The sequence below is a fragment of the Pseudochaenichthys georgianus genome, chromosome 22 (assembly GCF_902827115.2).
Source record: "Pseudochaenichthys georgianus chromosome 22, fPseGeo1.2, whole genome shotgun sequence".
Classification (NCBI taxonomy): domain Eukaryota; kingdom Metazoa; phylum Chordata; class Actinopteri; order Perciformes; family Channichthyidae; genus Pseudochaenichthys; species Pseudochaenichthys georgianus.
The window spans coordinates 5,036,455-5,052,351 of NC_047524.1; the positions used below are offsets into that span (position 1 = coordinate 5,036,455).

At 43.1% G+C, this 15,897-nt stretch overlaps 1 protein-coding gene and 1 long non-coding RNA gene across 7 annotated transcripts in view; one reads left to right on the plus strand and one right to left on the minus strand.

Annotated features, from left to right (window-relative positions):
* LOC117467877 (uncharacterized) overlaps positions 1 to 15,897 on the minus strand; it is a 60,381-nt gene that overhangs the window by 41,764 nt on the left and 2,720 nt on the right. For both annotated transcript variants that reach the window (XR_004554411.1, XR_004554410.2), the window contains exon 2: positions 5,845 to 6,003. This is a non-coding gene — a long non-coding RNA (uncharacterized lncRNA). The remainder of the gene's footprint in view (positions 1 to 5,844; positions 6,004 to 15,897) is intronic.
* Positions 1 to 15,897, plus strand: part of LOC117467874 (DNA (cytosine-5)-methyltransferase 3A-like) — a 41,861-nt gene that overhangs the window by 17,178 nt on the left and 8,786 nt on the right. For all 5 annotated transcript variants that reach the window (XM_034111769.2, XM_034111771.2, XM_034111773.2 and 2 more), the window contains 8 exons: positions 8,175 to 8,513; positions 9,700 to 9,858; positions 10,081 to 10,188; positions 11,794 to 11,950; positions 12,098 to 12,244; positions 13,736 to 13,780; positions 14,127 to 14,206; positions 14,359 to 14,471. In XM_034111769.2, the coding sequence (XP_033967660.1) occupies positions 8,175 to 8,513; positions 9,700 to 9,858; positions 10,081 to 10,188; positions 11,794 to 11,950; positions 12,098 to 12,244; positions 13,736 to 13,780; positions 14,127 to 14,206; positions 14,359 to 14,471 (1,148 nt within the window). The remainder of the gene's footprint in view (positions 1 to 8,174; positions 8,514 to 9,699; positions 9,859 to 10,080; positions 10,189 to 11,793; positions 11,951 to 12,097; positions 12,245 to 13,735; positions 13,781 to 14,126; positions 14,207 to 14,358; positions 14,472 to 15,897) is intronic.

Below are 15,897 nucleotides of genomic sequence, written 5' to 3' on the forward strand. Positions count from 1 at the left end.
CAGCAGAAATGGGATTTGTTTCTATAGCCGCGTTCACACCGCAGTACTTTTCCCACTTTAGTTCCGATATAATTCCGAAATGTTGCGTTCACACCAAAAAGAGCTGGAACTAAAATGAGTTAATCAGAACCTTTTTTACCCCCCTTTCGTGGGAGAAAAATGTTCCTATGTCTGATTGGCTGGGCGGATTGCAAACCACGCCCCGTAAAACTCCAAAAAACAAAATTGTGAAGCCGCCATTTTATTATCCTTGCATTAGCATTATTAGCATTAGCCCAGCGCACAAACGCAGAGAGACTAACTTATGGCAACACAAAAGAAAACGGGAGCGGTGGAGATGAGGAGGTGTCGGCGTTATGGCGATTTACTCGGAAGGCTTCAGTAGAAGCTGCTGGGAGTCCCAGCAGCTTCTACTGTAGCCAGTCCCCAACTCCGGGGACTTTGGGTGGCAGTATACGCCGTGAAGTTGTTTGCGGCCTGCCAGTAAACCCAAAGCAGAAGAAGAAGAAGTGACGTCAGCGGCTTCGTTTGCCTAATCCTTCCCCAGGAACTTATTCCGGTGTGAACGCGATCTGTACTTAGTTCATGAGAACTAAAGAGTTCTCATGAACCTTTGTGGGAAAAGTACTGCGGTGTGAACGCACCTTATGACAATATCTTGAAAACATATCAACAACTGCCATTGGAAAATAGACACTTTCATATCCGTTTGCATCCGTTTCCATCGGTTTCTTGGACTTTTTACACCATGAGACGGTGAGGTCAACAGCGGTTTTCTGAAAAGTTCAGAGATTTCAACTAGAAGCTCTAAATGAAGACTGACTTTAAGCGCTTTCACTGCAGAAGCCAAACCTTAGTTAGCCTTTAGTCATATTGCTATTATTGTAATTATTTGTGTAGACTGGACGTTGGTTATCCGTTCTGTAAATTGTCACCTTGGTGTGGTATAATGGTTTTAAGTCCAGGGTTTGGATGTTGAAGAGTGTGAGCTAGGTTCAGCTATTTTCTGATGACCGTATAGTGCTGCTTTGGTTATGGTTTTATTTTCTATATAAAACATCCTGACATTTTACCTTCAGCATGAACTCTTATTTGGAATGACTCAAGGTGATGAGCCTAGTTTAGCCTTTACAGACACTTTATTTATGGAAGTTTAGTCGCTACATTGGTCAATGGGAAATTGATTTTTTTAGAAGCCTTAGATATGCACCATTCTGCTTCAGTATTTTTATTTCATGAGGACGATTTATTTTATACCGAGTTATTCAGATTACATTTTAGTATGTATTTCGGAGCTTTAGGTTGCATCATTAGAATCTTCTTAACTTATTCAGACCAGCTGCCAAAAGGACCTTTTGGTGAGATTGTTTTGACAACCTTCAAAGGTCAAGGACACACGAAGTGCTTTAGGTATTCAGAGAAAAGAAAATGTAATTTTGTATGGAGAGCTACCGAATGGAGCTTATTGTCAACAAACTGATATTTTTTGCTGCATTCAGAAAATCTCTTGAAAATGTGATAACGTACACAAGCTTGTATTCCCCTTTGTATATGAATAGTAGCAACTATGCCAGCCTGATGTTAAAGCTGATAAATATGGAGTTCTCCGCATTACCTATTACTTAGTCGTGTTAAATATGACTCCTGGTAGTAATATGATGTAGTGCAACGTCCTCTCTTTCATAATGAGGAGTTTCCGTAGTATCGACATGGGGTCTTCCATCTCTTCTGCCCTCCCCCAAGCCCCCGTTTGCTCGACTCAAGAGAGGGATCAGAGAGCGGCCATAAAAATGTCTCCAGGGAAGAAATATTGCCAAATTAGCAAGACATGCCAGGGTCCCACATGTGAGATGTCGTAAAATATGAGGCAATCAGGCAGTTCAGGTTTACCAAGCAGAGGTGGATTATCTGGAACAAGTAGCCGTACAAGGCTAAGATTTAAGGGGATTTGTAAGATGTCAATTCTGTGTATTCGGTTTTTATTTCATCTGGTGAATAGCAAGCTTTGATTTAATTTACACAAAAGAGTGATTTATGCTGGCATCAAAGCCCTTTCCTGCTTTCGGGGGAGTAATGTGATGCCGAGTTTCAGTTTGCTCTTGACACAGAGCTTTGCTGTTGCATGTTTCTGCAGCAGGGAGGACATGGTGGCTGAAAGGGTTACTGCCGTCGTACACTTCTTCGGGATCTCTCTTTTTTTGTTCATGTGCGTTGAGTTACAGTGGACTTCTCCGTCCCTCCCTCTCCCTCTCCCTTTCCCTTTCCCTCCCCCATTCTTCTCCTGACCCCTCCCCCAACTATGGAAATGAACTATGTGCTATGGATATGAGGGTGAAGATGAGGTTTGCAGCAAATTTCCAGCCCTGCTTGCAAGACAGCCTCTTGGCTCGCTGCCAGGATTTTGCAAGTCCTCTCTAGCCAACCAGAATTCCTTTCGGCAATCACCTGACCCTGAATTCCCAGACAAAGAAATGTTCATGCTTTCTTTTTTTAAGCGATCTCTTCTACCCTGAGAGTGGGGGTGAAAAAAAACTCAAGCCCCACACTGGATTATGAAGGTTGCGCGCTGGTGTGTATGGGTATGTGCACTGCATTGTTTGTTTGGTAACATGGAGGGATAGTGTGCATGTCTGATTAGCCTGCTTACAGCGAGGGGAATATGCTGACTTCAGGTATTTCCACGAGTTGCCGTGGACCATCTGCTCTGCTCAGCTTAAAGGGAAACCGTCTCTTTAAAAAAGGAAGAGTGAGCAGGCTTTAGCCGTGTTTGGAGAAAAAAGTTGCCTCTGTGAAAAAGTTTTTCCCGTGGGGTGAAAATGTGCTGAAACTATTTCCTGTTTCTTAAAAAGGCAAAGAAATGTCAGAGTGGATATATTCACCAAAAGGATTTTGCTGTTTTGCCATGAATTCACCTTACATAACATTTTACTGGGAAAAAAGTTGTTGTGTAGGCCTCAAATCGTTTTACTTGCTATCAGTGTGTACTTTTTTCTGTTTAATGTAGGCCATGGATTTACTACGAGAGGAGGTATTTGATAACTTGAAAATATTTTAAAGGTCTTTGGAGGAAACGGAGCAGCCTCTACAGGGAGCCTTTTTTTACAACTCCACTTGTGGATTCATGGGGGATTCTGTTTATGTATTCATGGCTGACTCTGTAATATTCCTAATTATCTCTTAAAAGGACGCAATACAATGAGAACCAGATGGTCTATTTGGGTGTGACCCCCCAAGGCCGCTCATGAAATACACAGCCTTTGTAGGGATCTGCTAAAATCAGGTTAATGAATGAACAGAAACTGCCACTTGTGCACTTTTTCAGGCAGCATTTCCACTTTTAAAAGCAGCACTTTTTCATGGTTTAAGACCAGCTTTTGCATTCCTTGTCTGATGCATCTTTAGTTACCTACACCTGTCGTGTCTTAAGGAAGTTTTTATTAATTGTTTGCAGTGCTGCTCAGCAGATAAGATTATTTCTTTGCACTGAAAAACTATGTCACTGTAAAATCCATCAAACAATTACACAAAACAGTTCCTGCTGCGTCTCTGCTGCCTGTTGCACATGACACACTACTGCATGCAAAGGTCAACATCTTTTGTGTTGCTTCAAAGGCTCGCTGTCATGCTGTCTGAGGAAGTAATGTTTAGTGACAGTTTATTTCATCTAACTTTTACCTTTAATCAGTTTGCAGAAAGCTTGGTTGTTGTGATATGATTGCACCTGAACTACTGTTTTAACAACTTATTTTGTCTGATTTGTTTCATGCCTTTTGTTTTCATTCCTGCATTAGATGGGAGTTTTCAGGGTTTATGCTCAATGTTTTGACGCTTTGAGCCTCATAACTGTACCTCGTAATGTTAACAGCTTATAATAGGCAGTTGTAGTCTTATAAATAACTGAAGCTACGCTGTGAACGTGACCTTTTTGTTAACAAGTACAGCCAAGATTGGAGGCAAAAGTATCATCGACACACCCCAGAGACTAATATCTGTTCTCTTTTTTCTCACAGTGCACTCCGTCACCCCTGAGCCCTCAGGGTATCATGCTGCACAGACTTTAAGTCAGATTATCCCTCATTGTGCACCCAACATGCCTCTACACTCTGCTAGAGCCCTGAAGAGCTTCTGCTTTCACTCTATCCATAACACATGTATGTCAAAACAGCAACTGAGGTTTGGTTTTCCATTGAATGCATATTGTTTTTCCCAGGGGGAGAAAGTGTAGATTTTTTCCCTGTGACGTTGTTAAACACATTTACTCTGCCATGTGTTTACATTTTCAGTATGTCTGCTGTCATTTTTGGTATTTGTCTTCAGCGCGGCGTGACAGCGGATATAAGTGGTGGTATTTCAGAGCTGTCAGGCGTGTGTAAATGTCAGGCGTGTGTAAATGATAAAGACCGCATTCTGTCTACCTCCCGCTACCTCCTTTCCTCTTTAGACTCGGAGGGTCTGTGTTGCTGGTGGAGCTGCACTCACACTGCGAGGCCCCGAAAAGGGGGGCATTTACAACTGGGAAGAGGTCCAGAGACAAATATCTGGTTCTTATAGCCACTGTACTTTCTCTCCTCCCCCACTGGCTTTTCCAGCGTCACTTTCTTATTGGCTCTGACTAAAAAGGGACTGTGGAGACAGTTTGACCCTAAAAGCGCCAAAATTAGCCCAGTAACAGCAGTTTGGCTGCTTTACTGCCCCCCACTATACAGTAGATGCGGTTACTGGTCAATAGAGCTACAAATATTAGTTTAACAAAACGTGATGGAAAATGATTGCCAACTATTTTGATTACCAATAATCTAAAAGTGGCAGAAAATGCAGTTTTCATATTAAACCTAATATCTTTGTGTTTTGCTATGATAAAAACACCTTACACTTTAAGAAACTGGGAAGGACATGTTTTACTTGTATCTGATATTTTATAAGCCAAACAATCATTACATTAATTTGGAAAGTAAACAAATGAAAATAATCGTTATTTGCAGCCATACTAGACGATGAAGCAACTCACTCTTAAATAAATTCATTAAAACTCCCGTTGAAGTTTTTCTCTGTCAGCGCATTTCTTCCAGCAACTGCTTGCCTCACTTTCCGATATGATTACAGATTGTTTCTCCCCATACACATCACGTGTTAGCAGTGTAATTGACATTTGTTAGCCTAAGCAGGCTGCTTGGATGTGAACACTAACGAACACTAACTCCAATGTGCCTGTGCTGGAGCCAGGAAGCCTAACACATATGGCTTTGAACTATCCATCCAGCAGTACAGTACAGATATTTATAAACCACAGCAGAGCCTCTTGATTGAAGAGCACATGTTTCTACTCTTCTGCACCGAAACCCCTCCCCAGGCCATCTAAGCACCGCCTCCCCTTAAAGGCTCTATTGTTTACGAGTGTCACACTGGGATGGAGGATTGTGCTCTCACTCCGGCTCTCCGATCCCACGCTGGACATTTACTCTGTGTGTGTGTGTGTGTGTGTGTGTGTGTGTGTGTGTGTGTGTGTGTGTGTGTGTGTGTGTGTGTGTGTGTGTGTGTGTGTGTGTGTGTGTGTGTGTGTGTGTGTGTGTGTGTGTGTGTGTGTGTGTGCGTGCGTGCGTGCGTGCGTGCGTGCGTGCGTGCGTGCGTGCGTGCGTGCGTGCGTGCGTGCGTGCGTGCGTGTCCTGAGAATCACTTGAGGAACGTAAGCACAGCTGTGCAGCATGGCTCTCACGTGGAGCCTATAGTAGGACTAACACGTGTTTATATATGGGACTTTAGACATATATATATTCCGTCAGTGTGTGTGAAAAGAAAAGAGGAGGAAAAGAAGAAAGTTAGCATGTGTGTGCATGTGAGTCCTACCGTGTGTGTGGGAGAGAGACATCAGAACAAGTGCAGCTGTTGGGGATTTACAGTGAGAGGCTTAAGTCCCGGCTGCGTCTCGTCCTCTCTGATCGACCCAACAGTGTCAGGTACCACAAACCCAGTGACCTCATCTCGGGACACTATAGAGTTACTGTGCTGATGATGAATGGAGATAAAAGCATGTTGGAAAAAGCCGTCAGCCTCCAACAATCAAGATTCTTCACTTACACAGCTAAATGGCTACACATGCTATCAGCCTCTATTTATACTTTATTTAGGAGTAATGCAATTGAATTGAGAGTACTGCATGGCCATGATACAGGTAGAACCTTTTGATACAGGGGCATATATATCCTTTATTTAACCAGGTAAAAATGCTTTGCACATGAAGCTTCATTGATCACAATTCTTAAATGGCTAAGAGAGAGAGAGAGAGAGAGAGATAGAGAGAGAGGCTATAACAGTGACAGACCCACAGAGAACTATAATAATACTAACTTTAATAAGGACAAACATAAACCAGGGGGCAGAAATGGAAGTGTGACATTGCATAATAGGCACTCAATGACTGCAGGCCTACGCCAAACACATTCATGTACCCGTCCTGTGTATTGCCCATGTCCCATACTAGTATCAACAGAAAGAAAACCTAGCAACAAATCAACAAATCTTCCTTGGCAGAAATAGGAAGTATGACCTATCAGCCAAACTGATATGTCTTGTTTATTTAGTAGTGCCTATGTGGAAAATCTCAATATTTTAAAAAGATTAAAAAAACGTGTGTGCATGGCACCTAAACACTGTCTAAAGCACCTAAAGATTGCAAATATTGCTTGTGCAGATTTTAGTTTATTTCTTCTTTGACCTATCCTGGGCCTTGAATCGAACATTTAGAGTTTATTTTTGTCTGCCTGTTGTTATAGACTTTTCTATCAAGTGTATCACTCGCAAAGGTCTTTAGTGGGAGATGATTTTTTTCAAACAGTCCTATTTGTATATTTGAGAGCAGGAGTTTATCATTTTTCCTGATTTAAAATCAGCATTTAAGTTTTTATTTTCCTGTACACTATATATTTAGACAGCTTTTTGAATTAACAATTTGTTTTTTGTTTTCTTTAAAGGTCACATGTCATGGTCCTTTCTACTGATCATAATACCATTGTTGAGGGATATTACAATAGAAAAATACTGTGCAATTTTCCAAACTCACATTGTTTCGCATACAGCATCTCTGTAAACTACGTGTATTCACTCTCTCCACTAAACGGCTCGTTGGAGCTCTTGCCCCCCTCCCAGTGTGCTCCGATTGACCAATCCACAGACTTCCTCACACACACGCAGCTCAGCTGATGTCTCCTCCGGGCTGCTGCTGATAACAGACAGTTGCGATTGCGGCAAAATTCTCTCTGCAGACCCATTCTCACAGCGTTTATCAACCTTTTTCTTCTCAATATCAAGCCACACTTATTGTTTTTACTTCGGCTGAGACTTTGTGTGTGCTCGGGGTGATTCACAACGTCCGATTGTTTCACGTTGTGAATCGCGCTGAGCTCCGTGGAGGTGTGATTTCCTTGTTTAGCGATATACAGCGAAACACAGCCAAACTCACCCTGAGCACACAAAGTCTCAGCCGAAGTAAAAACAATAAGTGTGGCTTGATATTGAGAAGAAAAAGGTTGATAAACGCTGTGAGAATGGGTCTGCAGAGAGAATTTCGCCGCGATCCCAACTGTCTGTTATCAGCAGCAGCCCGGAGGAGACATCAGCTGAGCTGCGTGTGTGTGTGTGTGTGTGTGTGTGTGTGTGTGTGTGTGTGTGTGTGTGTGTGTGTGTGTGTGTGTGTGTGTGTGTGTGTGTGTGTGTGTGTGTGTGTGTGTGTGAGGAAGTCCGTGGATTGGTCAATTTGGACCAATCAGCGGGGGCTTAACGTAACGGCTCCGCGGACTTAACGTAACGGCTCCACGGATTGGTCCATTTCGTTCCGGTTACAACATGACGTCCTGATGTACCCGGAAGAATCAAATGGATGATGACGTTTCACCAACGAGGCGTTTTGGAGAGTTCTTCTCTGTGTTAGAGTTTTACTCGCTACAGAGTGTACTTTGAGGGTTTTGACTCTGCACACCGTTTACATGCATAAAAACCTTCATAACACACAAGGGGACGGGTAATAACCGGAAAAGCATGACATGTCACCTTTAAGTATTTTCAATTTGTTTTTATATTTAAAAAAAGGAAGTATCCAGCTTGTATTAAATACTCAGCCTCAAACACTGGACACATCCTTTGAAAGACGTGTCCTCATCACTGCCGTTACTGTATTTCAGGCAGAGAAAAAGTCCAAACTGATGTCAGCGATGAACACGATGAAGGATCACGAGGAGAGCGAAACAGAGACGCAGAAAGAAGAAGAAGTCTCAATAATCAAGCACCCAGCGCCTTCAAAGCAGCAGCAGCCTCAGTCTCACACGCAGCCTCAGTATCAACAGCAATCACAGCCGGCATTGCCACAACAACAACATCAGCCGCCGCCGCCTCAGCAGCAGCAGCAGCAGCAGCCCACTGACCCCGCCTCCCCCACCGTGGCCACCACCCCCGAACCCGTCGCCATCGAGGGGGGAGACAAGACGTCCCCCAAGCCTGCAGACACTGAGCCCGAGTATGAGGTAAGATTGATGATATTGATTCACACTGATTAATGATCGGCTGTAGACGAACAGAGCTCTGTATTGGAAGAAGGATTTGGTCTAAAGCCAGGTTAATCCATGTCGAGTTAAGCGGCCATTCATGTTTTGGGAAGTTTAGGCGTTTTACAACTAGAGATCAGAAAGCTTAAAAAAAATACTAAATATGTCATGTTGACTTTTAATAGAAAGGGCTGAAATGACGCAGAGGATATGCAGCACAAAGCGTGTTGCATGGGTTTTGCATATTTCACTCAGAAGCATGGTATAGTTCTGACTGTATATGAAATGTATACTATATGTTTTTTTTCTGAACATATAAAAAAGTGCTTCACTTTGTTTTAAACAAACTTCAATGTTAATAATCTGTGAACGTGTCCTTTTGCATAGACATTAAGGGTTTGAAGAAAAATGTACAGTTTGTTATGCATTCAGTTTTAGGATTATCTGTGAAGATTCATTTTAGAGATGTCACGGTAAGGAAATCAGCAAAAAAATATTCAGCAACTATTTTGAAAATCTTTTAAATCAATGGAATTATTTTTTTAAGCAAAGATAGCAAACTGTTATTTTGTATCGTCTTTCTCATGTGTGATGGTTAGAGTTAAATATTTGTTCTGCACTGTTAATAAGATTAATCATAATTAAATTAATCACATATCTCCAGCCCCAATTTGTAGTGTTGAGTATGTAGTATAGCATAATAGGCTTTGTATATTAAATATGATGTGTTATATTATCGTCTTCTATTACATTTGTTCTTTATTTAACTTTGGTCTCCATGGTGCTGAAGAGGTTGCATTGTTTCGGGTCGTCGTTCGACTCGATGCATATTCTTCCTTTACGTTACATTTACAAATGTTCTAGAATTTTCTCAACTGACGATTATTACATGCCTGTCTGTACGTCATTTGTTTCCATTCATAAGATTTGATTTTCCCTGTCAAATGTTTTTTTGGAGAGTTATATCATATCTGAATCGAGGGTCTGAATAACGAGCCTGCTGAACTCTGTACATTTTGTAAAGCTCCTGATGGCAGTAAAACGTTTCTCACTTGAATGTACCAACCCAAAGTTCAACAAACTGAAGCAGACAGTGGTTAGAAAATATTTCACAACTATGAAGTTTAAACAGTGCGGATGATTTGGTTTTTCGTTTTGGCTGCAGGACGGTCGTGGGTTTGGCATCGGCGAGCTGGTTTGGGGGAAGCTGCGAGGTTTCTCGTGGTGGCCGGGCCGCGTCGTCTCCTGGTGGATGACAGGGCGGAGCCGAGCGGCCGAGGGAACCAGATGGGTCATGTGGTTTGGAGACGGAAAGTTCTCAGTGGTGAGCGTTCAGAGCCAATGGCAATGTTTCTGGTCAATTTTTCACCAGAAATCAAGCTTAACAGCCTTAAATTGAGAGTGACAACCACATATTTTATAATCCTTTTTTTGTATCAATATGACGTCATTTCTCCATTTCTCATCAATGCAGAGAGACTTTTATCCCAATAACAACAATTCTTCAAACATGTGAAGTAATGTAATGTTCTGTGTATTTCTACAGGTCTGTGTAGAGAAACTCATGCATTTAAGTTCCTTCAGTAATGCCTTTCACCAACCAACTTACAACAAGCAGCCCATGTACAAGAAAGCCATCTATGAGGTGCTACAGGTGAGAATAAGAGCATTTATTGATTGACCTGCTTAAAACATTACACAACTGTTTTTTTTTAACAGCAAATGTAATAGTTATAGTTGCTAGTGTAGTCAATGTGTCTTACATACATCACTGTGCAGTTGTTTTCACTTGGGCATACATTTAAAGCCGAGAGACCAGTTCTCTGTTTGTGCGCTAAAATTAAGCTCAAGCCAATGGACACTTAGCTTTAGCATGAAGTCTGATATCAGGGGTAGACTGCCAGCCATGCCCTATACCAGGGGTCGGCAACCTTTTTGATATGTGCCATTTAAAAAAAAAAAATGTTATCAGCGTGCCGACGATCGAGCATTATCAACGGGGGGGGGGGGGGGTTGTTGAAGCTTGACGCTTGTCAACTCAGCAGGAGGGCGGGGGAGCCTCGCTGCGGGGAAGCAGTGTGTGGACCTGTCAGCGCAACATACATGATGCCGAATTTAACAAAAACATTTAAATAATTGGTTTGAACGGCATAATGATAAGGACGATCGTCCGTTCTGTGATTCTCCAGAGCACACATGTTATGATATTAGGGTCATGCAGAGTGAGATGAGATTGCTGTCCCTTTAAGAGAGAGCGAGGGGTGTGGCTTGTGCATGTGTGTTTGTGGATGGTAGAGCCACAGTGAGAGAACGTGTGTATGTTTCTGGAAGTGAAACGAGGAAGCAGAAAAACAGAGGTCTGTGATGTATTTTGTGAAACAGAAGAACAGCTAAATAAATGCAACGGCCTCCCAAGAAGAGCTCGCCTCTCTCCAGCCATTTAAGCTAGGGTGGGTTATTGAACCTGAAGCTTGTTGCTTCTGCCCTCCTCGACTACGGTCTGGGAGCCGACAGGAAAGTTCAACACACAGATGGCCAGTCCGCCCCTTTGTAGCATATTGAGAGATGAGCAGATCACCACTGGGCTTTCAACTAAATACACAGCCACGCAAAAACTGCGGCATTTGTACAGCTCCTTATGGGTACTGCAATTTGTGAAGTGCTTTCCTCCGTGGTGAAACGATCAGCACCGCGGAGGAAAGCAGCAGAAAGTCACCTGGAGATAAAGAGAGCGGGGCTGCGTTGCGTGCACGGCTTCCTTCTGCAGGTAACGGGGAGACGCGCTCTGGCGGCGGTCTCGTTCAGAATCCGAAAATACAATTTAAATATTTTGCACACTTATTCCACTTATTCCTAGTGTGCCACTGGTTACGGTGCCGCGTGCCAGGGGTTGCCAACCCCTGCCCTATACATACAATAGTGCTAAGTACTTCTATCAAAACCTTGCAAGCACACTCATTAACATGTTGTAAAACAATAATTGTAGTTTTACAGGCAATGAAGCACTGGAACTATTTCCTCTGATTTAACACGCCGCAATAAATTGTAAGGTTAATTTCCCATATGTTCCATAAAACCATTAAAAGGCATTGAAATGTACTGCGGTAAAGTGCTTAGATGTGGAATACAGAGAAAATGATCAAATCATTGTTAGGATATCAAATCAATATGTCTTTGGTTGAGCCCACACTGGATCATTTACTGGACTATATTTCTGTGACGAGGATAAACTTCAGCTTCTAATATTGTTTGTTTTCAGGCGGCTAGCACCCGGGCAGGCAAAGCCTTCATGGCCTGCCCCGACAGTGATGAGACAGAAACCTCCAAATCAGTGGAAATGCTGAACAAGCAGATGATTGACTGGGCTATGACAGGATTTCAACCCACTGGACCCAAGGCTTTAGAGCCCCCAGAAGGTGAGAGGAAGTCAATCTCTTTTACATTTCACAGATAAAAGCTGTTAATGGATTTCTTCAAGTACACATTTCTTAAATTAGGGGTGTAATTGCATTATTCATGTTCTTGCTTGTCATTTTAATTGTTTGACATGCTGTGCCCCCCAGAGGAGCGTAACCCATATAAGGAAGTCTACCCTGAGATGTGGGTGGAGCCTGAAGCTGCAGCCTATACTCCTCCTCCAGCCAAAAAGCCTCGCAAAAGCACAACAGAGAAATTCAAGGTCAAGGACATCATTGATGAGAGGACACGAGGTAAGGTGCCTCATTTATTGGGTTAAATAGGAGTCATGAACTCTGTATTCATCCCCATGGGACAGACTCAGCATTAGAGTAAGTGGTCTCAGAAGTAGTGTGTGGACAAGAGGTCCATTAGGGAGGCAGGTTTCACATGGAAGTGAGTGATGTGACGATACACAAAGGCTCAAGCCGTACTACATTTCCAAACAACTTTTATAAATAGCATCACCGGCTCGGGCTCTTAATTCTGAGTCAGATCTATGAGCATCTCATTACGTATTTACTACTCATTACTAGTCCAGGAGCATTCAATGCACCATGTACATATACTGCTATTAGGCGCGTTCACACCAAGTACTTTTCCAACAAAGGTTCCTGAGAACTCTTTAGTTCTCAGGAACTAAGTACAGATCGCGTTCACACCGGAAATTAGTTCCTGGTGAAGGATTAGGCAAATTAAGCCGCGGACGTCACTTCTTCATCTTCTGCCTTGGGTTTACTGGCAGGCCACAAAACAACTTCACGGCGTATACTGCCGCCCAAAGTCCCCGGCCGGAAGTCCCCGGAGTTGGGGACTGGCTTCAGTAGAAGCTGCTGGGACTCCCAGCAGCTTCTACTGAAGCCTTCCGAGTAAACGGCCAGAACACCGACACCTCCTCATCTCCACAGCTCCCATGTTTTATTTTGTGTTGTCATAAGTTAGTTTCTCTGCGTTTCTGCGCTGGGCTAATGCTAATAATGCAATGCGAGGATAATAAAATGGCGCCTTCACAAAAGTTCTTGGGAGTTTGACGGGGCGTGGTTTGCATTCCGCCCAGCCAATCAGACACAGGAAGCTTTTTCTCCCACGAAAGTCCCTGCTCTCTAGCAGGGACGGAAAAGGGGGTAAAAAAGGTTCTCTAGAATTAATTTAGTTCCTGGGACATTTTGGTGTGAACGCAACTAAATCGTAGTTCTCAGGAACCTTTGTGGGAAAAGTACTTGGTGTGAACGCGCCTATTGCTAAAGATAATAATGCATCATGAGTCCTTCATAAAAACAAGTAGCCAGAATGGATTTACTGCCAAACTGGACCTAAAATGTATCCTGTTTTCTTCTTATGATGAAAGTATCTCCCCTTAGAATTTGGTATACCACAGGGGTCAGTTTTAGGGTTTCTGTGGCTCCTAACTTACATGAATCATCTTTTCCAGAGAGGCCTGCAATTCAGTTCTTCTTTAAAAGCTTTTTTAAAAATGGGCCAATAAATTAACTTCTAGCATTTCTTCTACATAGTCAGAATTACTGTATATATATCATAAGAAAACTATAGTTCTGCATTTACACAGATGGTTGCTGGATATTATTCATTGTCATGTTGTTTTTTCCTTCTTCTGATCTATGATTATAAATAACTACAACAACTTCACTCTGTAGGTTAAAAGGAGATACTGCTGACCTCGCACATTTATGTTGAGGGTTAATCCTAAATAACTCATGGAGGCGTCTCATGTTTTGTATTTCCAGAGCGGCTGGTTCAAGAAGTGAGACAAAAGTGCCGCAGCATAGAGGGTAAGTGATGTGTCCGCTGAGCTCTCTGGCTTGAAGCAGCCTCTCAGAGTTAACACCTACATGCCTTAAACTTGCCCTTGTCGTTGCCTAGCAAAGCAGAAATGTATGCATCAACATTAATAAAACAATAAAAGAGTCAACGTGTAGAAACCATATTTCCATGATTTTCTGCTCTCTTGTGAGTCCTCTCCAAACATAGATACCTGCTAAGCTCATTAGATCTTCGCCTCACAGCTGTTCAAATAATTGTAATGAAGTGTGAAGTTTGGAGCATCGCAGCAGCGAGTTCACACATCTTTGACCGCCCCCCTTTTAAAATACTGACATGCTGCACTTCTTTCTGCAGACATTTGTATCTCCTGTGGGAGTCTGAATATTAGCCGGGAGCACCCGCTGTTTGCTGGAGGAATGTGCCAGAGCTGTAAGGTAAGCTGACATAGAGGTCATTCAAAGTCGGGGACTCAACATCAACTACTGTGTCAAAAAACAAGCCATAGCTCCATGTGTCAAGTAGCACCCATGACATGTTGCATCTTAAAACATGTCAATCTGCTCTTATCTGTTTCTACTTGTGACAGAACCACTTCCTAGAATGTGCATATCAATATGACGACGATGGCTATCAGTCATACTGCACGATCTGCTGCGGAGGAAGAGAGGTGCTCATGTGCGGAAACAACAACTGCTGTCGGTGAGATGACTTCTGAGTTTTACTGTCTGGTGAAGGTGGTGGTAAAAAAGCCACAATGTCTTTATAAACAATTAAATGTAAATCATGCCAGCAACTTTTGCAGGAAGAAGAGATATGTATGGTTTTATGGTATCTAAGAAAAGTATACAAATGTCAGGTTGTCAACTGAATTTACAGAAAATCAGCCAAAAGAAAGCGCGTGACTGATGCAAGCTTTCATCCACTAGTGCTTCTTCTTCTTTCGTATAACGTTATATGTCCAACTCGGTGTCGTGTAGCCATGCCCGCATCTCTGGTCCTAGGTCGAAGAGGCTGGCTTCCGAGGGTGGTCTATATAAGGGGCAGATGGTGATTATATGGACAGCGGTCTGCTCAGGGTCACCGCACTCGCATGCCGCACTGTCCGCCAAGCCCCACGTCTTCATCGTGGTTTTAAAGCGACCGACCCCAGTTCGTAGACGGTTTAGAGTGGTCCACTGCCGGCGCGGTAGGTCGTCTCCTCCAATGGTGCCATCTCCTGGGTCCCAGATGTAACGGTGGATTCGGGAGGGCCCGGCTGACACCCACTCCTGCTTCCAAGCTGCTGCCAACCATGCATCTCTGGACATGTCCTCAGAGGTGGAGTTGAGCATCTCTTGAGCTGCTATGTTGTAGGGGTGGCGGGACTTGAGTCTGTTTGGAGGTGCTGGAGTTATTGTGGTGTGGTGCAGGATGTGCCAGTCATACTTTTGTGCCTTCCTGGCCAGGGCGAGGGTGGCAGCCTCCCGTCGGAGGCCTCCGACTAGGGAGGCCTCCGACTAGTGCAATGCACATTTTTGAAAAGTATATGGATTGAGATTAAATATGGTGGAAATTACCGAGTCAGATGCCAACAAACTGGTGAAGAAGAAGCTGCTTCAAGATGACGTAACTAGAAGGAACAGTCTTTCCACTTATGCACATGTATTTTTATAAATGTGCAGAAGTGGAAAGACTAAAAATAGGTGCATGGACATTTTGTGGATTGAAATGAAAGGACTGGCAGAAACATCATTTCACAGTTACAGGAGCAGACACTATTTCATGACAACTTGGTAGAACGAAATACAAAAATAGACACCCTTCCACCACGTACCATAAAAGTCAAGCCAGTATTTATCCGCAATCATGCTGACAAACAGACCGAACAACAAACAAAACCGCATTAGTGGCACATACAGAAGAGAGACCCAGTCCCCCATGAAATGAAAAGAGAATCTGTCACAGCCGTTTCTCAGCTATGCTTCATGCAGACCCGTTATAAAGTCCAAATCTCCATCCGATCTGTCATATCGGATATAGCTGAAAAATATCCACCATCACAACCGAAAAGGCACGTTTTCATACAGTATGCTTGGATCGTAAGATCTGTCCCACAATGAACACAAATCACGAGTTACTGAATGAA